A 26,899-nucleotide genomic window follows, 5' to 3' on the forward strand; every position below is an offset into this window, starting at 1 on the left:
TTACATAGCACACTATCTTCAATGTGTGAATGTCTAAAAGAGATCAGGAAATGGGTGCGGTGTAATTTTCTTAAACTGAATGGATCAAAGACTGAAATAACAATTGGCACAGTGGCAGCCACTTCTAAGGCTGACAGCATGAGTTTGGCTGTTGATTCCAGCACAATGCATCCTTCTGCACAGGTGCGACATCTACAGTAGGTGTCATCTTTGATCGTCAACTAACTTTTGATGCACAATGTATAAAACTAATTTTGAAATAGTCCTAAGAATAATAAACGACTCAGATCTTTTGCTACTTTCTCTGATTCAAAAAGCTTGCACGCCTTCATTACACCTGGATTGCATTACTGCAATGTCTTATTTTCTGGCCTTCTAACTAAATCTCTTAACAGGTTACAGTACATTCAGATTTTTGTTGCTCGAGCCCTTACTTGTTCTTCTCCATTGAAACACAATACACTTGTGCTTTCTCTCAGTGTTAGGATTGATTTTAAAGTTCCTATCACTTTTAACATATAATGCAATACATGGAACTGCACCTGAATATCTTTTAAATCACATTTGTTTGCTATATTTATAAAAACTCCTCATTTACTAGGCACTTCCTGTTAAGTTCTCAGTCTCCAGATAAACTCAAGACTTCTCTTTCTTTCAAAGGCCCAAACTAATGAAACCCACCAACTTTAAATAATTAATTTAAGCTTTTGAAGACACATATTCAGACTTGTTTTTAATTGATTTTCTATTTTTGAGCTGTTTTTTTCTGTTTAGATTTACTTTAGCATATTTGGTTTAAAAAAAAAGCACACTGGAAAAAAAAAGATTTAAAGATGATGCCTTGGATTTTCTCAATTTGTTAAGTGGTTGTAAACAATTTATTTGAGCTGAATTTAAACTAGCAAATTAAGTTGAACATTAAATTTATTTTACACTAAATCAGCCCATATAAATTGTTTGCAACAATTTTAAAGAAATCATTTTTTTCAGTGGACATTACAATTAAAATGCATTATTATTGTTATTATTACTATTATTATTATTATTATTATTATTATTATTATTATTATTATTATTATTATTATTATTATTATTATTTTTAGATACACTCCTATTAATATGTATGCAACAAAAACAACTCTCTATACCTTTTCATATGCTTTTTTGTAGTATGTTTTCTGTAAATGCTGATGCTATGTTTTTAATGGGAAAATAAGAGTTACCTCAGGCACAAGCTGTTAGTAAACTGACCCATAATGTACTCCGAATAAATTACCCATTAAAATAACTTTTTTTTTTAAAATTTCTTATGCATGCATGATTTATATTGTTTTAAAGTAATGTTCAAACATAAATATATAGAAAGTTGTGCAATTTATGTAACAGCATGTTCATGTTAACATTCATAATTGTGTAATAAATTGATTGTTTGTTCAAATGGCAGCCTGGCTCAGTCAGTATTAATAATAACAATTCAAACTTACATTTTTCACTTCAAAGTCACGTAAAGTCCAATCCTCCAATGGGATATCAGAAATTGTTGTCACTGTCAGATTGCTAAAAGTCTTCATCTCTGCTGGCCAGTATTCCTCACATTTTACCTGAGAGCGACAGAACATTACAGCAGCATTCGTTTAAATTCAACATACAATAAAAGTAGGTATCAACAATGTTTAGGATTGAATGATGCTCTAAATAGTGAATATACAGTGGTAAAGCTTACTAATAAGTAGCCTATAATCTCACCCACCCCCTCCCCCACCAAATAAAAAGACTCTGACTGGGGAGATCACGAATAAAGCGAGTAATGAATGTTAACTGTACCCGGCCTTGTTCATTGCATTTGGTGAGCATGACAATAGTGTGCACATTCTTCTCCCAGATCAGCCTCCAGAAGTCATTAACAGTGCCGGGCAATGGACCTTGTGCTGCGATAAACTCCTTCTTTGTAATGTAACCCTGGAAATATCACACAGTTAGTGCATCAGTTAAGTAAAAAGCTGAAAGTCATTTTTTTTCTGTGTATTTTCACTTCCTACCGGCATGTAGTTGGCATTGATGTAGTCATCAAATGGGCTGCTGAGAACAGAGAGCTTGACACGAGAAGAATCGTCTGTTCAGAATACAGAGAGCGACAAATACATGTTAATTTACTAGATGTGAAGGGAACGCAGTATTCTGAAATTGCTTAAAGGAAGAAACTGAGGTTCTTACATGGCAGCACATTATTATATCGATTCTTGGCTTTGTTTTCAGGAAACACAGCAACAGTCTTTGATTGATTTATCCCAACCGGCCTTAGATCCTACAAACAGACAGTAAATTCAAGTTCATTTAAAACAGTCTATCTTTTAAGAATTGGAGTTTATTATTTTTATAGAAAGTACATTTTAAATGTGTAATGAAGCAATTGATTCAGTGTAAAATGATTCAAGAAGTCATGTAAGTGCACGTTACATTTCTCTATTCAAAGGACAAAAATAATCAGAGCAAATGAAACAAAGGCAACAGTGGTCTTAAAATTGTCATAACAAAAGTATATATTATTATTATTTAATATAAATAATAAATTTAATCTAGCTAATTTTGATGAATTACCTATAACTTTTGACTGCTTTTTCTTTTTTATGCTTTTATGCACACATTATATTTCACATGCATGTGCAAAGTGACTAAAATTGAAATTAAAACACAAAAAACTGAGAGCCATTAATAGTTAAAAAGTTATATATATATATATATATATATATATATATATATATATATATATATATATATATATATATATATATATATATATATATATATAATTTGAAGGAGAACATGACTTTTAAAAAAAAAAACTGAACTGAAACTAAATTATTAAAATAAACTTGCGGGAGTTAATTTATGTCCTGCGGCAAAATTATTTTTTTATTGTAACTTTAGTGATTTAATGATCAATTTATTTTTATGCTTTTGATGAAGTAGCATTCAACTTAAGAACCCTTTAGACCATGTGCCGGATCATTTCTCCATGTTTTGCTTGTAATGTCTTTAAATAAATAATTATTTAGGCCTATATAATTATTAGTTTATGATTTATGTACAATAATTAAGACATAAAATTTGATAGTAAGATATAATCAACAAAGAGTAATGATAGTGTAAATGTAAACTGTAAATGAAAAAGCTTATTTATTGACTGTCTAAGTCCTATCACTATAAAATAAACACTGTACGTCTCTCTATTAGGCTAAAACACTGCTTTATTTATTTATGTATGTTTGTACTTTTATTTAAGTCATCTTTTATTTATTTAGTTTTAATTTCCAAAAAGAATCCCCATTACACTCAAGTTTACAAATATAATAAAGCTTAACAAGTTTTTGATGGTTAATGGAGGAATTTTAATGCTTTATTTCGTTACTTCATCTTCATTTACAAGCAGCAGGGTATTTACAGCTACTATATATTTCTGTCTGTTTGCATCCCATTCCATTGTGCCCCCTGGTGTCATAGTTGCAAACTGCTGTCACACCTAAAAACATGTTCTCAATCCCTTAATACCGCCGCGGCACTACATGAAGTGGTTATTTTGAAGTGTCACCCACTGTATATAATCACCTCAAATTCTTCAGCAAATCCACAGAAAGAATCAGCTCTTTGTCTCTTATAGTAAGCCTCATAATCTTCCACCTTTATCGGATCACTCCTGTGGTAGCAGTAAATTACATATCATAGAAAATATGCATTTATATAGTATATTAGAAAAGCATAGAACACTAATACAGCAATAAATGTGCTTTTCTATATATAGAAAACCCTTATGACACAATATTTATTATATTTAAGACAAGCAATAATATTAAATTAATTCATGAATATTTAAACAAAAATGTATAAATACTTACACTTTGTTTCTGTAAGAAACAAGCAAACAAACAAACAAACAAACAAACAAACAAACAAAAAAAGAGGTTACATTATTAAAGGTTCATTTTTTTCAATGTGTATCATGCCTGTTGAAGTTTACCAATCTACTTACCTTAAAGAGTGGATAGGAACACTGTTAGAAACTTCTTTTCTTTTCTTCCTATGGTATTAAAGCATAAATGTAATTATCTAAATGCCACTGACATAAAATCAAACATACAAAGAATGATGTAATCTAGAAATAAATATCTTTACAAACAAATATCCTTTAAATCCAGCATCTCTAACACTAAACTGAACACCACAAGCATCTATAGTAGATATCTATAAGAAGTCTTACCGTGTACAAGCCACTATCCCAATGATGATTACAACAATGATAACAGTAACACCAACTCCTGCAGCTGCTCCTCCTATTACCACTACGAGATGGAGAAAACAAAAACACTCATTAAAGATATCCAAAAAAAGCAGGGGTTCCCAAACTTTTCAGCGTACAACCCCCAAAATACCAATTCCAGTGCTGTATAAACATAAAAAAAACATTGCACACAACAGTGCACTCACACCAGTATGGTCTATGTAAATGAGCTTATTGACAACACAAGAAAAGTGGAACAGTCTAACAACCATATATTTTTTATAGTCATTATTCATTTTTTTTATTTAATATTATACCCCACAATGTTCACAGCACAAGACTATTCTGGGTTTAATTTTGGAGGCCTCAACTTGGAGATAGTCTTCTATGTTCAGTCTTGGCTTTTATTTTAAATGTATGTGAGTGTCTCATGACCCTCACTTTGGCAACCACTGACTTAAAGTATTGGTTTGACCTGTTAAACTGCAAATATCTTAACACAAATATCTAATCAGCCATCTGCATAGCAACAACGCTGTGCATGTTAAGTATGTTGATATTATCAGGAAGATCTGTTGAAGTTCATGAATAGGGGATGAAGGTGATTTGAGAGGCATTCAATTTTATTTAGTGCACAACTACGAGTATATAGTTCATGTATACATACATAGATCAAGGGCACTCAATAGGCAGGCTGTGCAGACTAACTTGACGTGCCATTGTTTTTAACCATGTGAGATTTTTTAACCGAAAAAATATGCTGCTGTCTGCTAATAAAAAAAGTCAGACAGTGATTAATCTGATTGTTTACTCTGAATGAAAATGATTTTGCCATAACCCAGTGTTTCTCAAACTTTCTCAAAACATTTGTTACACACTTAGGAGGAGGAGAAAGGTTCCAAGCCCACCTGTCCCTAATATCGCAAACAAAATACTAATAAACTAGGGCTCCAAGTTTACCTGTTCAGATATATTGAAAAAACAGCACATTTTAAAGACATGACATTAAATCACCACATTAAAACTTTAGAATATAGTAAATAATAATATTAATTTTGTTTGCAGTTTGCCTCTGATGACATCAAATTCAGAAACTTAGAATATGAAAGCGTTTCTCATTTTCCAAACTGCATTCAAAAACAACAAACTACTGTGACAAAAATGAATATTAGCTATTTTAATGGCTGCAATGAGCCTGTTTTGTAGTACACACATCTTTTAAAAACAAGGTTGTTGGCTTGATAATGCCACTCTCAAGTCATGCTCAGTGTTATTATAAGCTCCTTTTTCTTTTTGATGCCGCAACATTCACACATAAAATCATTTTACAGACTATTATATTTCAATGCAACATTTTTTCCACAGTCTGAAGCTGAATCAAGTAAAACTTTGATTTAAGGAATTAATAGAGATGACCACAAAAAAGGTAAAAAAAAGGACCAAATTTCCTGCAGTTTGTCGTTTGCTTGAGAAGCAATGCCAAATACAGTAGATTTAAGATACATTGCTTTGTAATTCTGGGTGTTTGAAATAGATTAAGTAATATTAGCAGAGATGAGTTACTGTTAAAATGTGAGGAAAAAAGTGTTATACACTTAAAAAGTCAAAGTACTGTCTTTCATTCAAAGTACATTATTATGCATTCATTTATTCATTCATTTTCTTGTCGGCTTAGTCCCTTTATTAATCTGGGGTCGCCACAGCGGAATGAACCGCCAACTTATCCAGCAAGTTTTTACGCAGCGGATGCCCTTCCAGTCGCAACCCATCTCTGGGAGACATCCACACACATTCACACACACTCATACACTACGGACAATTTAGCCTACCCAATTCACCTGTACTGCATGTCTTTGGACTGTGGGGGACACTGGAGCACCCGGAGTACATTATTATATTGGATGAAAATGAAAAAATATGGTTTCTGATTATAATCTTTATTAAATTTGCCTTTAGACAAAAAACAAAGTGCCTAGGTAAACTCTAAAACAATAGCTTTTCTTTAGTATTTTAATTTTAACCCAACTGTCATGTGACCACATGGAAAAAAAAGTTACTGTTATGTGCTTTCAGTTTTTGATGCTTTTCTAATATGAGTTTGATAACTTTGCATGACATGAATATTCATACTGAAAGAACCAGCAAATAATTTACCTATTTTTTTTAAAATAAATTAACTATTAACAGCATAGCCTATAACATTATAAGCATTTATCATAGTTTGGTTCAGAGTAAAACGTTACTTGAATTTTAAAACTTCACTTGGATCCAAAGTAATTCAATTAATCATGGTCTATAAAAAACAACATTTTACCTTTAACTTACTGTATTTCATTTTCCTTGGGAAGAATAAATATTTTTATGCAGATTGAAATAAATTTTATAGTTTGAACCAAAGTTACTTTGAGAAAAAAACTACAAAATTTAGCTGCAGCAAATTGCAGTCATTTTTTTTAAAAAGTTGGTTTAAAGTGTAATTGTTTTCAGGGTATGAATACATTAAGAAACAGTCTCCCAGTCTTTACCTGGGTTCTCTGGCAGAGTGACACTTTGATACGCAGATACGGAGTAGTATGATTTAGATACATCCACTTTACCATCTTTTACCTCCAGAAGAGTGAAAGCGACGATAGCAAAACTGCAAGGAAGCCAAACACATGACAACATAATGCAGAAGACATTCTGACAGTAGTGCAGGTGATGTGCAAGGCAGCATTAGGAACATAAAGCAGTGGCTCTGTTTAGTTTAGTGATGGAAATAACCGGTACACTGTTATAATGCCTTTTAATTTATGCAGCAATGAAGTAAATGCAGAGTATGGGAAGTGTGTTTGTTTACTTGTAAGTGCCTTTGGCATTTAGTTCTCCATTTGTGTATTTGTTCCATTTACTTCCATCTCCAATGATGATTGTTTCCAGCTCACTTTTAGACACATTTGTTTTGACAACAGCCAGGAATGTATCGCTTTGCTTTGCTTTCCAGTCATCATAGGTTTTTAAGAGGCATTGATTATAATTTTGATTGTTGTCCAAGCAATCTGCAAAAGAAAAAAATCTTATTTAGTACACAAAAAAGCTTGTTTTTTTTTTTTACTTTTTACTTGTTTCTAGTCAAATTATCTAAAAAATTTTAAATCAAGTAGCATTTTCTAGACAGGTAAAGCATTTTGTCTTGTTTTCAGAAATGATATGTGCAAAATTAAGTAGGTTTCCCTAAAACAGAAAAAATAACCAACGGGGTAAGTAAAATAAATAGTCAAAAAGAAAAACATTTATTTCTGAAAACAAGACTAAAGAATTTAAGGTATTTGCACTTGACAGACAAAAAAAGTAACAAAAGCATTTTTTTCCAGTGTAAAATGCAATTATGCTTTTTTATTATACATTTGATAAGCCAACCCATATTATAATTATATATTAACAAGCACATCTAAACCGAATAATACATTTAAAGTGCTAAAATCAATAAAGACCAAACTGAAAATAAATTAATTAAATTCTTTCTAATAAAATATAATCAATAATAATTACAGTTTAAAAGTTGTTCATATTGTTTTATTCTTCAATTCATGCTTCTTCAATTACATTTATAAACAATTAATTGATGAAATATTGAAAAAAATAATAAATGTTATTTTTTTAAGTCTACTTATGAAAGAATCCTTTCAAATGACTTGAGTAATGACACTGAAAAATGTCAAATAAATAACCATTTTAAACACATTAAAATAGAATTTTTTTTTAAGTTGTGGTGAGAATTTCTTTCAAAAACTTTCTAAAAAAATCTTTCCCTCACCAAACTTTGTAATGCTCATTACAATTAATCACTTGATAAATCACTACTCAATTATTAAACAAAATCATAAAGACAAAACTTTAAAAATCGAAAGAGATTATACATACCGAACGAGCCAGAGGAGACAAGTAAGCCATAACTGCACACAGTACCATTAGAGTCATTAAAGGCATCTGACTGAATAACCAATGCAAACTTGTTGTACTGCTGCTCGGATACACTCGCTGCTGTTATTTTGGGCACAACAGGGTCTACAAACACAAATAAAGATAACATACAGTAAGTGAAATGTGCTCAAATTTAAACAAAAAATATGATTATGCTTTATTTTGATGGCCTCTTTAAACATTCTGTTGATTATAATGCTGCACTACATGTCAACTATCTCTCGTTACAATATTAGTGGAATGTAGAAGTGGACTGTTATTTTAAGTTAGCATTAAAAGGTCAGTTCACCCACAAATTACAAAATTTTTATATTTAGTTTAGTTGTTTTTTGTGTTTTTGTATAAAGACAATACACAATAATACAATACTTATGAAATACTTATTTCAATCATAGGCAAGATGTCAGATTATTAATGTTAATTTCCACCTGTAACTCCTGGACAGGTTGGTGTTTATGGAGTTGTGTGTGTGTGTGTGTGTGTGTGAATGTGCCTGTGCTGTAAACTGAATAAAATAAAGTAAACTAAAACTAAAATAAACCAGTAAAATTACACAACTGTACAAAACAACATACACATACATATCAGATATTCAGTGGTTCATCAGTCAACCATCATTCTTCTAAAATCATTGCAATGATCTAACCCTACTCGCTCACAACACATTTATTCTTCACATACATACAAATGTACAAACACTGTTCGTCAATTAAGGATTTAAAACACACACTCAACATATAATCCCGCACTCATTAATCACTAGTGAGTGCAAATTAGTTTAGATTTCTTATCTAAAATGACCATCAAAATGGTTATACCTGTTTAATAACTGCTTACTTGTAAAACCAGTTGTACAGGAGATATTCTTCACTGTGCTGCTCTTCCCACAGCCGAGGGTCCTGAGGGTGACACTGTATGTCTTGTTGTACTTGAGTCCAGTGAAGTTGTAGTTTAAATTTTTGGTTTTTTCTGAAATGCTAGAAGACAGATTGACTTCAAAGTTCATGTATCCACCAAGAGGATGGTTCCAGAAGAGGTTGAGCATTGGCAAGGTTAAATTAGGACCCACACAGGTCACATTCTCCACTGGAGCTGCATCTGCAGAAAGCAAAGCAAAGCATGACTATTTTACTCTACCTTATTCTGACATTTAGACCAACATGTACAATTAAATTTAACTAACTTAAAAAAAAAAAAAAAAAAAAAAGGAGCAATCAATCAAATCAAGGACCACCATTATAATAAAAACTACACGATTTGACTAAAGTCTTGTCGCCTATCAAAGTTTAAGGAATAACAAATTATAACTTGATCTCTAGTTCATCATTTGGTTTTAGAAGTGGCTAATATAAAAGACACAAGCCTCTAGATTATACTTCTTTTACCAAAATAAAATATGATCATGCCTTGATTTTTTATTAATTAGGACAGTAAAGTCTGACTTTGCTTAGACAAAAGTCCTGTCACTTAACAGAAATAATGTACAGTATAGAATATAAAGTCATGGTGCAGTGGAAAAAAAATGAATATTGAGTATGACTCCCATGAGCTTGGAGGACTGCATCCATACATCTCTGCAAAGACTCAAATCACTTATTAATAAAGTCATCTGGAATGGCAAAGAAAGCCTTCTTGCAGGACTCCCAGAGTTCATCAAGATTCTGTGGATTCATCTTCAACGCCTCCTCCTTTATCTTACCCCAGACATGCTCCATTCCTGGAGCATTCTTGCCTGTTGCTTTCAGGAATTTTGATGTGGAGGCTGAAGTATGAGAAGAAGCGCTATACTTCTGGAGAATTTGCCCTCTCCTGTGGTTTGTAATGTAATGAGCAGCACAAATGTCTTGACACCTCAGGCTGTTGATGTTGCCATCCACTCTGCAGATCTCTCGCACACCTCCATACTGAATGTAACCCCAAACCATGATTTTCCCTTCACCAAACTTGACTGATTTCTGTGAGAATCTTGGGTCCATGCAGGTTCCAGTAGGTCTTCTGCTGCATTTGTGATGATTGGGATGCAGTTCAACAGATGATTCATCTGAAAAATCTACTTTCTGACACTTTTCCAAATTGTCAACTAGAAGTCAAGTTATTATTTGTTGCTTTTACAACTGGCATTGATGATAAAACTTTTGTCAGGTACTGTACATGAGTGTCACATAAGCTTCATGTAAAAGTTTTTTGTGAGAATTAAAGTGAGACAAGTGATCACGTTTTTCTCCACCCAAAATTGTTTCTAAACCACTTTATCTTACTTGTGTTTCAAGGTTTCATGTGTATTTAATAGAGTGGTGTTTTTGAGCAGTGGCTACTGCTGACTATTATAAATAAATATAGCGAATATGGTGCCTACTGTTGCAAATACAATTAAATTTAGTGATAATTGTACTGACCAATTAGTGTTAATTGACCAAATGTTATTGATAATAATACTAGGGTTGCCAAGTCTGAATTAGGTTGAACTGGAAAACTTTTTGTTTTTTTATTATTTCAAGGGTTGATGGGTTGACACCTTTTATTTTATGTATTTATATGGTTGCATTGAAATATTTTACTCTAGCACATTTATATTTTACCTATGAGAAAACACACTTTTGTGAGGTGAAACTGAGGAGTGAATATTATTGTTTCCATTGAACAGATAATTAGAATGGCTAAATGACTGCATATGTAATTTACTTTAATTTACTTTGGTCAAGTAGGACGATGGACCCATTCTTGAGCCTTACTTTGCACTACATTGACGATGATTGCAAACTGCGCCGGTGATGCCTTGAGACGGTATAGTTTCCATTACATTAAAATTATTATTTACATCAAAATATTTGTTTACAGAAGATGCAAAAAAAACTTATTAAATATTATTTACAGGATATACACGAATATTTTATTTTATTTAGAAGAGATGCTGCTTATTTTCTACTTTAATATGAAAATCTAAAATATAAGTATTATATACATATTTGAGTATTTATATTTAATATAAAAAATATAAGAAAATAATTTATTTTGTTTCCAAAAGTACAAGCTATTTATTTTCACTTCTTAAAAGAAAAAAAAAGTGACTGTTCGTTTAGGCAATGTGTTTTTCTATTTCAGTTGTTTAAAATTCAATAAATAATCATAAATAGTAGATCGTGTTTCCCTCAGTTATTTTAAAATCAAGTAATGCCCCCTTCATTCAGAAATCTCTCACACGTAATATGTAAGCATATTTACTGTACAAAACATGTCAGTAAACTTCAAGGGCAAAATAATAAATAAAATAATCATTCATTAATCATAATCGAGTTAAAATGTTCATTTCATCGAGATTTTGATTTTAGGCTAAATCGCCCAGCCCTACCATAGACATAGAGTGTTTGTACTAACCTGTGCAATCTTGGAGGCACACAGCTTCTCCTTCTGTGTTGTCAAAAGTGCTGCTCTGAACACTGATGTTATATTGTGTTGAAGGCTGCAGATTGTGTATGGTCATGTTGTTTGAACTGGTAATTTTTACTGCATTATTCACACTCACTACATACTTTGGGACGTCAACCATTTTCCAAGTTACAGAGATAGTATTTGTTGTTGTGGAAACAACTTTGAGGTTTTTTACAGGATCAGGCACTGAAAACAGATGCAGAAAGAGAAAGATGAGAAGAGAGAGTTCAACTATCAATTTCATGTCAGAAAAACAAAGATATAAATCATGTCACTTATGTCTTAACCTAATATTACTCTTTCCTAATCAAACTAAAATAAATAGATGCTATGGAAGCTGTTTCGGTTTTAAAAGTAGCATTTTGAAAAAAGAAAAGGCATAAAACAACATACATCTATAGTAATGGCAAATGCTATGAACTATTATAGGGAGTCCTCATTCACTCACAAGTAAATGTTTTTTTTTCTTCTTTTCTCCATTTTTTTATAGAGACAGTGTGAATGTCTTTCCCTGTTTCATAAGACCTATAAATAAATGACTTTTTTGCTAAATCAATTTCATGAAAATGAAATGCATTATCAACATTTATGGGGTTACACTTTATTTTGTAGAATGTGTACTTTACATGTACTTACAGTGTAATTATTTAAGTAGTACCTGTATTGCAGGTAGTTAGGATGTTTTTAAAAATTCTCTTATGTTTACCAAGGCTGCAATCATTTCATCAATAAAAACAGCAACAAGTAATGTTGTGAAATATTATAATCAAATAATAAGTAACACTTTATTTTGATGGAAAAGTTAAGTATAAGTAGACTATCTGCTTAATATCTGCTGATATGCTCCTTCAACAGACATTTAACTGACTATAAGAAACTTAGCAAGTACATGTAAACTTACACTATAACCTTAACCCCAACCTCAACCTAAAAGTCTACTTATAATCTAATGTGAATTAGTTGGCATGTAGATGCAATGTAACTTAAATTCAACAAACGGACCAGACAAAACTATTATCCCTCTGTGAAATATTTGTTTTTTGTATATATATATTTTCAAAGTGATGTTTAATAAGGAACATTTTCACTTCCCATTATATGTTTCTTCAGGAGACAGTCATGTTTCATTTAGTTTGGCTTGAATGAATAAATGAATGATGTAAAAACTGCTAAAATCAACATTATTAGGCCCCTTAAGAAATTGTCTTAAGGTTGTTGTACAATGACTTGCCTAATTAACCTAGTTAAGGCTTTAAATTGCATATTGCATATATAAATAGTAAATACTAGTATCTTGCAAAATAACTAGTGAAATATTATGTACTGTTATCATTTGTTAAATATTAGTAGGCCCACAGAAATCTGCAGATTTTTAACATATCATTGAGTCTGTTTATTTACTCAAGTAAATGTGTGTAAGTGTACATTTATTCAGTTTTAAATTAATTTCAGTAATATTACTGATTAATATAAAAATGCTCATTTGTTTTATTTACAATAAAGTTTGTAAAATGAATATTTTCTGTCTTTTAATAGACATATTATATGGGAGACTTGCTTTGATTATCAAATAAGTGCATCTAATTGGATTTGCATTGTAAACATTAAATAAAATAATTAATACAAATAATAATTAAATAATAAATTAAATAAAAAATAATACCTTTTTTAATTAATATATTAAGTTTTAAGTTACGATACTCCTAAAATCATTCTGCATAAGTTTTAAGCTGCACTTTTTTTAAGTTCTGCGCAAAAATAGTTACAAAATGTTTGCAGATTCTGTGTGACCCTGAATATTAATTATTATATAAATTAGTTTTTTTAATTAGAAATGTGTTGATCTATTAATTTGGTCTTTAAATGTTATCCAAATCAAAGTATTTTAACATTTTCCTGAATAGTGCTGAAATTGAAATAATAAATAATCTTATTGACCTTATTGTGTTCTGTTTTTCATGGCGGTTTAGCAAAATACAGCACAATATAATTATACACTATAATTATAATTGTAAACTTACTTGTAGTTACATTGTATCTCATAGATTCACTCTGCAAATTCAATGGCCCCACAGTAGCCAAAGAAACGTTATAGGGCGTTCCAGATTGTAGTCCATCCAAAAGCAAAGTGTTATTGGGAGTGAGATACAGACTGTTGTTTTTGCTTGACCAGAAGGACAGGCTGTAGTTGAAGCTGCCAGGCGTCATGTTCTGAGCGATATCCCAATGTAAAAGCACTGAATGGGTGTTCTTAAACAAAACCGTAATCATCCCTGGGCTGTTTGGATCTGAAAACACACACAATCAGCACCTATAAATAACGCAGACCTATAAATATCTGCTGTGTTTAAGGGTTTCATACTCACAGGTAGCGCTAACTACTGCCCCTGATGTTTCCTGAAAGGATCCTTTGACAGTCGTGAGAGTGACTGTGTAGAGTGTTGCTGCTTTTAATTGAGTGAAGGTGTAATTGTTTTCAGTGCTGTTGAGGAAACTAAAGTCGCTCCATCCATCACTGCTGATGTTCAAAATATACATATCAAGACCACCATCAGGGTGACTCCACAACACCAGAAGAGAGTTATTAGAGCCTTGACTATTAACAACTGGTTGCACTGTAGATGGCACTGTTGAAAGAGATAGAGAGAGCAAAATAATTCTTTCTGCCCATACTAAAGACATTTTTGTGTTTGATTGACTCTGTGTGTGTGTGTGGTTGATTACATACTTGTGAGGACAGAGGTGTTCACTGGTTGTCCCAGAAGGCCACATGCCACACTATATATACTGATCTGACACAGTGTGCCAGGCTGCAAGTTTGTCACAGTGATCATTTCAGTGGAAGTAGACATGTTCATGCTGTTTTTTGTGCAGTTGGAAACTAACACTTGGTAGGAAACTAACTGGTTGTATTGCAAAGGACGAGCCCAGCTCAACCTCACAGTGGAAACATTCAAAGCCACAGAACTCACGTTGTTAACACGATTTGGCCCTGAAAAAAAAAACAAAGACTGTAAAAAAATGTCTGTGATTTCAATGGTTAAAAACTGTAATTGGTTAACAGTAAGTTGTATTAATACAGTTAGGTCTATAAATATTTGGACATCAACACAATTTTAACAATTTTGGCTCTATACAAAAACACAACTGATTTGAAATGAAAATCAATTTGAACATCAAAAAGGCCTTCAGTGCTGGAACAACATCCTATGGATAGATGAGACCAAGATCAACTTGTACCAGCGTGATGGGAAGAGAGGAGTATGGAGAAGGAAAGGAACTGCTCATGATCCTAAGCAGTGAAGCATGGTGGTAGTAGTGACATGGCGTGGGCATGTACTGCTGTCAGTGGAACTGGTTGACTTGTATTTACTGATGATGTGACTGCTGACAAAAGCAGCAGGATGAGGTGTTTCAGGCAGTATTTTCTGCTCATATAAAGCCAAATGCTTCAGAACTCACTGGACAACGCTTCCCAGTGCAGTTGGAGAATGACCTAAAGCATACTGCACAAGCAACCAAAGAGTTTTTGAAGGGAAAGCAGTAAAATATTATGCAATGTCCAAGTCAATCACCTGATCTGAATCTGATTGAGCATGCATTTCACTTGCTGAAGACAAAATTGAAGGGAAAATACCTCAAGAACAAGCAAGAACTGAAGACAGTTCCTGTAAAGGCCTGGCAGAGCACCACCAGGAATGAAACCCAGCATCTGGTGATGTCTTTGCGTTCCAAAAATGTTAGATTTGTGTCGATGTCCAAATATTTATGGATCCAACTGTATTTGGTAAATAACCCTAAAATCCCTTTCCTCGATTTCCCTACATGACACTTGACTTCTTTTGCTTTTTGTTGACATTAAAATGATTCTTTATAGTTTTTTGTTACATCTAATGTTGATAAAAACTGTTTATTGTGTTACTTTAGTGTCATGTGTGTTACCATAATGGTATTTAGTAGTTACTGTACGTGAATGACACTGAGCACTTGTGTATATTACTATGCTTCTCTGCTTGTGGAAAAAACTGTTTGTGATGAGATTTGGTACATTATATGATTCATCTCCCACACATGCTTATTGTTATGTGTAACAGGGTTCTGCTGTGTAGATGTTAGTACGTAAAATTGTGTATGACTACCAATTAATAAAGTACAGTAATTTAGTGTAAAATGGTACATTTTTTTTATATTTTTATTTTCCTACTGCATTTGTATTGGTAAAATTTGGGCAAACTCAGCTGCCATATTTTATTGTAAATATTATTTGATAAATTTATGATATGTGTTATAGCAGGATATGTCAAAACATTTACTGGTGTCATGAGGAGCGCAGATACTCACTACTGCAGGCAGTTATAAACTGGGGATCAGATTTGGTGCCGCCTGGTGTCAGGGCGATAATGCTGATATTGTATTGACTGGCCGACTGTAGTTGCTCCAGCTTCACAGTGTTGTTGTTCACGGTCGTCTGGTTAGACGTCCCATTAATTGTTTTGTAGTTGAGCAGGTAGGAGTAACCAGACTGCTGAGGATCATTCTGCTGCCAGCTTAGAGTTACACTGGTCTCGGTGAATTCATTCACTGTCACATTAGTCACAACAGAAGGATCTGAAAATCATTCACAAAAACATGTACAATTAAGCCATGTTCTGGTCAAAAATGGGCCACACCACAACAAGGATTGATGTAGGAGGTTGTGTGGTAAGCATTACTAAACAGTACTAAAAGGTTTTGTTTTAAAAAGTTTTTTGTTTTTAAAAAGTTTGATCTCTTTTCTCTCATTATAATACTACTCGATTACTGTTTTTTATTGCTTTTATTTATTGTTTTCTTTGTACATTTTTATTCTTCACTGTCTTTAGTACTCCTATGTGCAGAAATTTGGTCAACTTCAATTGTTTTTAAATGTGCTTTATAAATAAATATTGTATTAAATTGTTCTATAACATAAACTGCACAGATATGCACCATAAATGTTCTAAATAATAACAAAAAAATTATAAAATAAAAATAACAGCTTCAAAATTTAAGTTTCTTACGAGGATGTATCTAAATTATGCTTTAGAGCAAAACATTTAATGTATAATCAACTTGTTTACCATACTTGTTTTTTTACAAATGTTCACCATCTCAAAATCTAGAGGAAACTAATGGCAAATATCTGTAACTCCTGCGTTGTTCTATACCTGGAACATGTGTGGGACACTTAGGACACACTACAGATATATACAGTTTGTGAGTATTATAAATTATATGAATAAAGGGGATTGAAACAAATATTCTAAAGAGATATTATAATCAGATTTACATCTGGTTTATCCACATATAATAAAGAACAATTTTAACACATAAACAGTGATCATAAGTTTAGGTAAATGGAATGATGTTAATCTGTTCATCAAATATACAATGTATGTGCAAATTAGGAGTGGGACAGTTCACAAAATTGTTGGTTCATTCGGTTTTCGTTGTAAATAATAAATCCCCTATTGTAACACTTTAAAATCCCATACATCTGTATAAAATACTAAGCTATTCTCAGAGCCAAGCAATCAAAACCTTAAAGAAAGATGAAGGTTGATATTATTAATATACACATTATTTTAGTATAAGATGTGTAATTTCAGGATAAATGTAATTTTGGCTGCTGTCATCCACCAATGTGTACATTCACTTTTGACACTGGGTTAACTAACTGTTAAATATGGCTAATCTGACATTATGTTACATGCATTCAGCCTGTGTTTCTGTGCAAGAACATGTACAGTATACTTAAAAAAAACTTAGCTAAAAGAGAAAAAAAAACATTGAGTTTCTGCTGTGTATTGCGCTGGAATCTTAAACTGATAAAACGTAAAGCAAGTGAGTTTGTAGCATTAATTGTGAAAGAGTTGCTGTAAACTCTGGAGAAATGACCAAACTATTAAACTGTGATGAACACTAACACATAGTAACACACCAACAAATTGCTTCAGAGACCGTTTTTATGTCTTTTGCACGTGCAGGTTTTTTTTTAAAAACCCTCCTATCCTTAGTGCAAATTCTGTTTATATACAGTTGAAGTCAGAATTTTTAGCCCCCCTGAATTATTAGCACCCCTGTTTATTTTTTTCCCCTATTTCTGTTTAACGGAAAGAAGATTTTCTTAACACATTTCTAAGCATAATAGTTTTAATAACTCATCTCTAATAACTGATTTATTTTATCTTTGCCATAATGACAGTAAATCATATTTAACTAGATATTTTTCAAGACACTTCTATACAGCTTAAAGTGACATTTAAAGGCTTAACTAGGTTAATTAGGTTAACTAGGCAGGTTAGGGTAATTAGGCAAGTTATTGTATAACGATGATTTGTTCTGTAGACTATCAGGAAAAAAATTGCTTAAAGAGGCTAATAATTTTGACATTAAAATGGCTTTTAAAAAACTAAAAACTGCTTTTATTCTAGCCAAAATAAAAACAAATCAGACTTTCTCGAGAAGAAAAAATATTATCAGACATACTGTGAAAATTTCCTTGCACTGTTAAACATCATTTGGGAAATATTTTAAAAAGGGATAAAAAATCAAAACGGGGCTAATAATTCTGACTTCAACTGTGTGTATATATATATATATATATATATATATATATATATATATATATATATATATATATATATATATATATATATATATATATATATATATATATATATATATATATATATATATTTATATTTATATATATATACCCTTTTTGGAGAGAAACTATAGACTGTATAACTGCGGGCTAACTATGTTTATTTCTTCCCTATACACAACTCCTTACCTTTTTTGATATTGACTGTAATGTGATGATGTGCACCTTTTATGAAGCTGCTTTAAAACAATAATTATTATGAAAAGCGATACACACTTGAAGAACTTAATAAATTAACTTAAAAAATTGTAATAATAAAAAAAATCATCGGGTCAATTTAAGACCCCTTTAAGACCATCAAGAATGAAATTTTAGACTTTTACAGGGATAAGATGTTTTGAATGGTCTTGTATTATCGTGAGGAATCGTGTAATTGCTTTAAGTTTATTTTTCCCTGATTAAGGAAATTATTTGAGGAATTTGCTGTAAAAATGTCTAACAGCTGTTGTGAATTATCTCTTTGCTATAAAAAAAATTATAGAAAAATAAAAAATTGGATTTTATAGGGATGTGTTGGTCATTAGATGGATATCAGCCCAAATTGAGTAGCTTTACTTGGACAAAGCAAAATTAAGACCTGTTTAAAACAATTTAAGACCTACAACACAATATATCATTAAATTTTTATAAATTTTTAGGACTTTTTCAGACCTGAAGTTAAGGTTTTGAAATTTTAGACAGTTTAAGACGTTTTTACACTGAAGGTACATGATTTGCATCTGGAAAAATAAATAAAAATCTTATTCATTTTTCTTTGTGGTTCTTGTAATTGAAGTGAACTGATGTCTATACACAACTAATAAAATCTCATTTATAGCAAGAAAGTCGTTAATACGATTAATCATGAATAATTGCAAACTGCTTACTTGTAAATGCAGTGAGACTCTTAGAAGAGCTTGAGTAATTCATTGCACCAACAGTCCACATGATGATGTTGTATGGGAAACCAGCATTGAGGCCTGTCAGAGAGGTGTAGTTTTGGCTGCAATTTATGAGAGTGCTGTTGTTGTATTGCAAGAGAAAGTAGTAAGATACTGAGCTCATGTTGAGTGGTTGAGCCCAGCTGATGTTCAGTGTGTTTGTGCTCTGCGTTGTGCTGATCTCGCCAGGAGGAGTAGGAACTGAAATGACAATGTAATCATAGGTGTGATACAAACATAGACAAACATATTTCCTGATGCAAGCATAATTTTTCAGATGTTATCAATCGGACTGGTGTCTTTTTAAAACACACCAGTAAAGAGGTGTAGAAAGTCACATTATGTCTCTGCACACAAAATATTTTTTTCCAGTTACCTACAGTATGACAAGCCATTGAAGTACAAAGTATTCCCTAGTGTTACTAATTGTAATTGCATTTTTGAATATTAGGAATTAAATTGGGGAGCTTAAAAAAAAAAAAAAAAAAATATATATATATATATATATATATATATATATATATATATATATATATATATATATATATATATATATATATATCTCCGAGGAGGGGAACTTCAATGCTAAGAGTATTGAAATGCCAAATGAATTGGCAGCGTAAGCTTGCGCACGTGTGCCTCATTGCCCATTAGCTCCGCATATAAGCACAGGGAAGCAAGGAAACGCCATCCTTTTAAGCTGAAGAGACTGACGCTTACAGCTAAGGAACAACCATTATGGCGATGCTATATAGCATTTCTGTTCCCCTCCTCGGTCCGATTGAATCATAATAATAACCTACACTGCTTCAAAATCATAGAACAGGAAGAGCTAGATAAAATTATAAATAGCTCTAAACCAGCTACGTGTATGCTGGACTCAATTCCAACAAAATTACTGAAAGAGCTGCTACCTGCAATAGGAGAGCCTCTTCTTAACATTATCGACTCTTCTTTATCTATAGGCCATGTTCCAAACTCTTACAAGCTAGCTGTTTTTAAGCCTATTATTAAGAAACCGCAACTGGACCCCAAAAACTTAGCTAACTATAGGCCTATTTCAAATCTTCCATTTATGTCTAAAATACTAGAAAAAGTTGTTTCTACTCAATTATGCTCCTTTCTGCAGATGAACAATATTTTTGAAGTGTTTCAGCCAGGTTTCAGGGCTCATCACAGTACAGAAACCGCATTAGTGAAAATAACCAATGATTTACTCTTAGCTGCTGACCGAGGGTGCGTCTCGCTATTAGTTTACTTGATCTTAGTTCGGCATTCGACACCATTGACCACAATATCCTCATAAATCGCTTAAAGTCTACAGGTGTCCAGGGACAGGCTCTATAATGGTTTAAGTCATACTTAACTGACCGTTAGCAGTTTGTGAATATTAATGGACAGCCTTCACAAGTCAGCCCAGTAAAGTATGGGGTGCCTCAAGGATCAGTTTTAGGCCCTTTGCTGTTTACAATTTACATGCTACCTCTGGGAGACATTATTAGAAGACATGGGATCAGCTTTCACTGCTATGCAGATGATACTCAATTATATATTTCAACTAAACCTGACGAGACGTCTCAACTGTCTAAACTAACTGAGTGTATCAAAGACATTAAAGACTGGATGACCAACAGTTTTCTTCTCCTAAACTCAGACAAAACAGAATTATTACTTATTGGGCCTAAATCTTGTACACAGCAGATCTCGCAACTCAATTTACAATTAGAGGGATACAAAGTTAGCGTTAGCTCTACTATAAAACATCTTTGTGTCATATTAGACAGCAATCTAACTTTTGAAAACCATATATCCCATGTCACAAAAACTGCTTTTTGAGAAATATCGCTATATTACGAAATATGCTATCCATCTCAGATGCAGAAAAGCTAGTCCATGCTTTTATGACTTCGAGGCTGGATTACTGTAATGCTTTATTTGCTGGTCTGCCCAGCATCCTCTATTAACAAACTTCAATTAGTACAAAAAATGCAGCTGCCAGAGTTCTTACCAGGTCTAGAAAATATGATCATATCTCCCCTTTTTATTCTCCTTACACTGGCTGCCTGTTTCGTATTGAATTTAAAATATTACTTCTCACCTATAAAGCTCTAAATAATCTAGCTCCTGTTTATCTAACCAACCTTCTGTTTCCCTACAATCCAACTCGCTCTTTAGGATCTCAAAACTCAGGGCTTCTGGTAGTACCTAGAATAGCAAAATCGAGTAAAGGAGGTCGAGCCTTCTTCTTTATTGCTCCTACAATCTGGAATTGCCTTCCTGATAACGTCCGAGGCTCAGACACACTCTCCCAGTTCAAAACTAGATTAAAGACCTATCTGTTTAGTAAAGCATACACTCAATGCATCACTTAGCGGGTTCCACACAGGCTTCTGCATCTTGATTATATACACTATGAACAGCAGCTACGCTAATGATTCTCTCTATCCTCTTTTTCCACCTGGGGATACTCATCCCGAGGTCCTCAGATTATGCGGAGCCACTGATTGGATCCAAGACCAGCGACGAGATGATCCCAAGGTTTCTATATCCGGGACCAGGCCATATCCTGAGCTGCTGCTGCGCTGAATATATGGACTAGCCCTGAGAAGGGGGAGTACGTATATAATAAGATGGTTAGCGGAGAGGGAAGACACGGGTCTGCCCGTGAGGGGGGACTGCACCGTGGCTGAATAAGCATATGGGATCGCCTAGTGGGGATCACGCATAGCTGGCACCTATACCCAAAACGCGGGCTAACCAGTGGGTAGACCAACAACGTAATGGGCCAGCGAGTGACTCCTCCGCTGAGTCAGTGCAGGGGGCCTCGGAGGAATCAGCAGGGCTCACCTAACAGGGAACTTTACTGACAAATGAAAAATCGCACGTATCTCCGTGTTAGCGAGAATGGCGCAGCAAGCGTGTTTCAACACCTTCACGGAGTTGTTTCCTCATTCACCAAGGGTTATCTAATACCCTTGAGAAAACCGGCTCCACTCACAGATTTGCAAATGTATTAGGTGTAGCCCAGCCCGCAGCTCTACAGATGTCTGTTAGAGAGGCGCCGCGTGCACGCGAGTGGAGTGCGCACGCTCTCGGGGTACACAGCTCGCCCTGGCTCTGGTAAGCGAGGGAAATTGCATCCACTAACCAGTGGGCCAACCTTTGTTTCGATACGGCACTTTCCTGCTGCCGACCGCCAAGCAGACGAAGAGCTGCTCAGAGGATCTAAGCTCTGAGTGCGGTCCAGATAAATACGCAAAGCGCGAACTGGAAAAAGAAAAGAAAAAAAAAGAAAGAGGCTGGGTGTGCCTCCTCCAGGGGCAGCGCTTGCAGGCTCACTACCTGGTATTAAAACTGTGTGGTAGGAACCTTGGGCACATATCCCGGGCGGGGTCTCAGGAACATGAGAGTAAGGCAGCCCGAATTACAGGCACGAGTCACTGACCGAAAAATGCCTTTAGGTCCCCGACCCACTAAATCGATACCAACGCGACCAGCAGAGCTGTCTTCAGGGACAGAAATCTTAAAAATGGGAACTCTGTCTGGGAACTCGATCGTGAAGCCAGTGCTGGAGTGGTCTCATATGGATTAATCTGAGTGGCGTGACAGCAGCTGCAGATGCCATATGCCCCAGGAGCCTCTGAAATAATTTCAGTGGGACCACTATTTTGCTGTCGAGCTCTCTAAGACAGTTCAGCATCAGCTGAGCACGCTTTCTGGAGAGGCACGCTGTCATGGTGACCGAGTCTAGCTCCAGCCCGAGAAAAGAGATCCTCTGCACGGGGGCGAGTTTGCTCTTTTCTCGGTTGATCTGAAACCCTAACAGGTGGAGGTGCCGGAGCACCTTGTCCCTGTGCACAATCAATTGCTCCCGAGAGTGGGCTAAATCAGCCAGTCGCCGAGATAATTGAGTATGCGGATGCCCGCGAGCCGAAGGGGCGCTATGGCACCCTCCGCAAGCTTGGTGAAGACCCGCGGAGACAAAGAGAGCCCGAAGGGGAGGACTTTGTATTGCCAAGCTCGACCTTCAAACGCAAACCGCAGAAACTGACGGTGGCGAGGAAGAATGGAGACATGGAAACACGCGTCCTTCAGGTCTATTGCTGCAATGAGCTTCTGTGTGAGCATTCTGAACGGCAGCTTGTGCAGGCAGCGGTTCAAAACGCGCAGATCTAGGATTGGCTGTGACCCACCTCTCTTTTGGGCACGATAAAGTGCGGGCTGTAAAACCCGCTCTCCATCTCGGCTGGAGGGACCGGCTCGATTGCATCCTTTGCCAGGAGGACAGCAATCTCCTCTCGCAAGACAGGGCCGGACAGGGGGCTGACCCTGGTGAATACACACCCGTGAACTTGGGGGGCCGTTTTGCGAACTGAATTGCATAACCGACTCTGATTGTGTGCATGAGCCACCGCAAAGGGCTGGCCCACGCTAACCAGGCAGGCAAAGCTCTCGCTAATGGACTCATCACTACAATCGCTGACGTACCAGCAGTGGGGCAACGCGGAGTGGGTGTGCTGATCCGGGAAGCGCGAAGGTCCCGCGGAAGAGCTGGAGGCGAGAGGTTTGCTCTCACTCCACACCCAAACTCCGGAGAGGAGGCTCGAGGGGTGGGAGAAAGGAGACCGTCCTCCCAGCACTCGTGAGCAACTGGCGAAATGCACCGAACCTGCGAGCTAGAAGCATAGCTACTCAGACTGGCAGATTTCAGGCTGTCACATCCGGGTATGTGGAAAAGTGCTCTTTCATTGATGTTTTCATGGCAGTAAAAAGTGCCGTTGGAAATGGGGCCCCGCGGGGAAAGAGCAAGTTCCCTCTTTTCCAGATGACCTGTCCCAGGGACGCTTCGCAGTTCGTTTACCGGACTTAGCGGCGCTCTGGGCAGGGGGGGCTGCCTGCGTTCGAGGTGCTCAACGCGCTCGCTTCGCCAGAGGCGTGTGCGGGGGCGGGGCAGCTCTCGTAGGCAGGCGTCTACGGCAAGGAGCAGCAGAAATGGATGGTTAGGCGTGCGGAGCGGGCTAACGGTCCCGCCGATAGGTGACATTACACATCGCATTAGACTGCTCTCTCACCGCCTTGAATTCGTGGGTGAATTCACAGACGGTGTCGCCGAACAGACCAGCTTGGGATATGGGGGAGTCAAGAAAGTGGACTTTGTCGACTTGGTGCATATCAGCCAAGTTTTAACCAGAGGTGGCGCTCCTGGACCTCTAATGTGGACATCGTCCTCCCCAACGCACACGCAGCGGACTTAGTGGTCCAAAGAGCATAGTCGGTTGCGGTGCGAAGCTTACAAGCCTGGGTTGGACCCACCCTTGTGCAGCTCGGTCAGCGCCTGCGCTTGGTAGCGCTGGTAGGTTGCCATCGCGTGCAAGGCGGAAGCAGCCTGCCCCACAGCCTTGTAAGCTCTATCTCCGTGGGAGGCAGATAACTTACAGGCTTTGAACAGGAGACGAGGCGGACCCCACCAAGAAGATGCGCCACGCGGACAAAGATTGACCGCAATCGAGCGCTTGACCTGAGGAATCGCCACATACCCCCTGGCCGCTCCACCATCAAGAGTGGTGAGGGCGGAGGGACGTGCAGCACGAGCAGAAAAAAAGTGCCCTCCAAGACTGCATGAGCCTACTGTGCACCTCCGGGAAGAAGGGGACGAGAGGCTTCGAAGGCTTTGCCCTCTGGTCCTTTATGTAGCACCCCTCTAGTTGGTCCGGCCGCGGAGCTGCCCGGGAAAGCACAGCTAACATGTCTGTTTTAGGATCCGTTTTGACAGCGCTTTAATTAAACATTTTGCCTTCTTTTCTAGGAATTCTAGTTCACTCTCTTCAAATCAGCATGGTTCAACCCACCTCTGGATAATTCATCATATTCTTGCAAACAAAGTTAACAAATGCAGACAAACAATGCACCAAAAAAATAAGCACAAATTCAATACAAAAATGTAGTTCTATAAAAAAAAATGTCTTAAAGAGATGTTTGTATGAACTGTTACGACTGCCTTCTCAACGAATTAATATTTAGAAAGAAATGCAATTACAACATGCAAAGCTAGCTGTAATGCTAAACATTTTAAGATAAACTAGCTTACTATAGGTGCTGATAGTTCTTAAATGTTTAGGTACTTTGGGTAAAACTGTACTTTTTTGAGTCAGCCATCAGTAATCAGCAGTACAAACACAGCACCAACCACCACTGCATGTTGTGCCAACATAGCTATGTTACTGTGATAAAGCAACCAAAGCTTCTTAGTCTCAACTAAAAAAAGCTTTTCTGGCATTTTAGCTACCTAACAATGCAATGGTAGACAAAAACCGTTTCCCCTTAGTACTGTAAACACCACAGTATGGCATCACAAAATAGTAGTAAGTTACATCCCAACTAGGCTTTTCTTTTTTTCCAAGTACGTCTTTAGAAACTATATTAACCTTCCACAACATCTCTCCAACTGCACAACTGTGTGAACAATGTGATTTACCCTCAAATACAACTTGCAAAAATGCAAAAGTCCCTAATTAAAACAAACTAGTCAGCGCTTTGTTTCTGAAAGCAAATGTTTCACTTCCTCTTTTTAACCACAGCCAACATGTAGTCAAATAAATATACATCAAAATAAGAGTGTGTGTTTTTAATGCGTGCATTGTATACAAGTAATTAAAAGGAACTTATTCCATGTGTTTGAAGGTTCTTACGAGTGGCATTTGTCACACTGTCGCTGTCCTGCTTTACGGGTCCACTGATGCTGCTCACAATGACCGAGTACTGAGTACCAGGCAGCAGGTCTGAGAACATCATGCTTGTGGTTTTCGTCTGGTTCTTTGTATTTAAAACCGTTCCATCCATAAGCAAGATTCTGGCGCTGTATAAACTCACTGTACCGGCAGGCGGTGTCCACTGCACTGTCATAGTTTGTGTATTGCCAATCGCAGAAATAATGATTGCTTTACCAAGCCCTGTAACACAAAAACAAAGAACGTTTCCTGTAAGTGTGTGATATGATATAATATGATATATATATATATATATATATATATATATATATATATATATATATATATATATATATATATATATATATATATATATATACTCTATATATAGAGTTGAAGTCAGAATTATTAGCCACCCTGAATTATTAGCCCCCGTTTATTTTTTTTAACCTAATTTCTGTTTATTTTAGATAAGATTTTTTCAACACATTTCTAAACATAATAGTTTTAATAACTCCTTTCTAAAAACTGATTTATTTTATCTTTGCCATGATGACAGTAAATTATATTTTACTAGATATTTTTCAAGACACTTTTATACCGCTTAAAGTGAAATTTAAAGGCTTAACTAGGTTAATTAGGTTATCTAGGCAGGTTATGGTTATTAGGCAAGTTATTTTATAACAGTGGTTTGTTCTGTAGACAGTCAGAAAAAAATAGCTTAAAGGGGCTAATAATTTTGCCCTTAAAATGGGGATTAAAAAATTGATAACTGCTTTTATTTTAGCCAAAATAAAACAAATAAGACTTTCTCCAGAAGAAAAAATATTATCAGAAATACTGAGAAAATTTTCTTGCTCTGTTAAACATCACTTGGGAAAAAAATAAAAAAATAATAAAATTCAAAGGGGGCTAATAA

At 35.3% G+C, this 26,899-nt stretch overlaps 2 protein-coding genes across 3 annotated transcripts in view; one reads left to right on the plus strand and one right to left on the minus strand.

Annotated features, from left to right (window-relative positions):
* Positions 1-26,899, plus strand: part of esyt2b (extended synaptotagmin-like protein 2b) — an 860,030-nt gene that overhangs the window by 216,169 nt on the left and 616,962 nt on the right. The gene's annotated exons all lie outside the window — the stretch shown is intronic.
* The window catches only part of ptprja (protein tyrosine phosphatase receptor type Ja), a 57,514-nt gene that overhangs the window by 5,549 nt on the left and 25,066 nt on the right, over positions 1-26,899 (minus strand). Inside the window, 19 exon segments of the mRNA NM_001136242.1 lie at positions 1,485-1,601; positions 1,825-1,959; positions 2,040-2,113; positions 2,215-2,305; positions 3,607-3,694; positions 3,894-3,902; positions 4,028-4,075; positions 4,256-4,337; positions 6,802-6,914; positions 7,116-7,314; positions 8,180-8,323; positions 9,077-9,337; positions 11,615-11,854; positions 13,690-13,956; positions 14,035-14,295; positions 14,397-14,660; positions 16,010-16,276; positions 19,220-19,474; positions 25,963-26,223. Coding sequence (NP_001129714.1) covers positions 1,485-1,601; positions 1,825-1,959; positions 2,040-2,113; positions 2,215-2,305; positions 3,607-3,694; positions 3,894-3,902; positions 4,028-4,075; positions 4,256-4,337; positions 6,802-6,914; positions 7,116-7,314; positions 8,180-8,323; positions 9,077-9,337; positions 11,615-11,854; positions 13,690-13,956; positions 14,035-14,295; positions 14,397-14,660; positions 16,010-16,276; positions 19,220-19,474; positions 25,963-26,223 — 3,176 coding nt within the window.

This window comes from Danio rerio, chromosome 7, assembly GCF_049306965.1.
Source record: "Danio rerio strain Tuebingen ecotype United States chromosome 7, GRCz12tu, whole genome shotgun sequence".
In the NCBI taxonomy this organism is placed as follows: domain Eukaryota; kingdom Metazoa; phylum Chordata; class Actinopteri; order Cypriniformes; family Danionidae; genus Danio; species Danio rerio.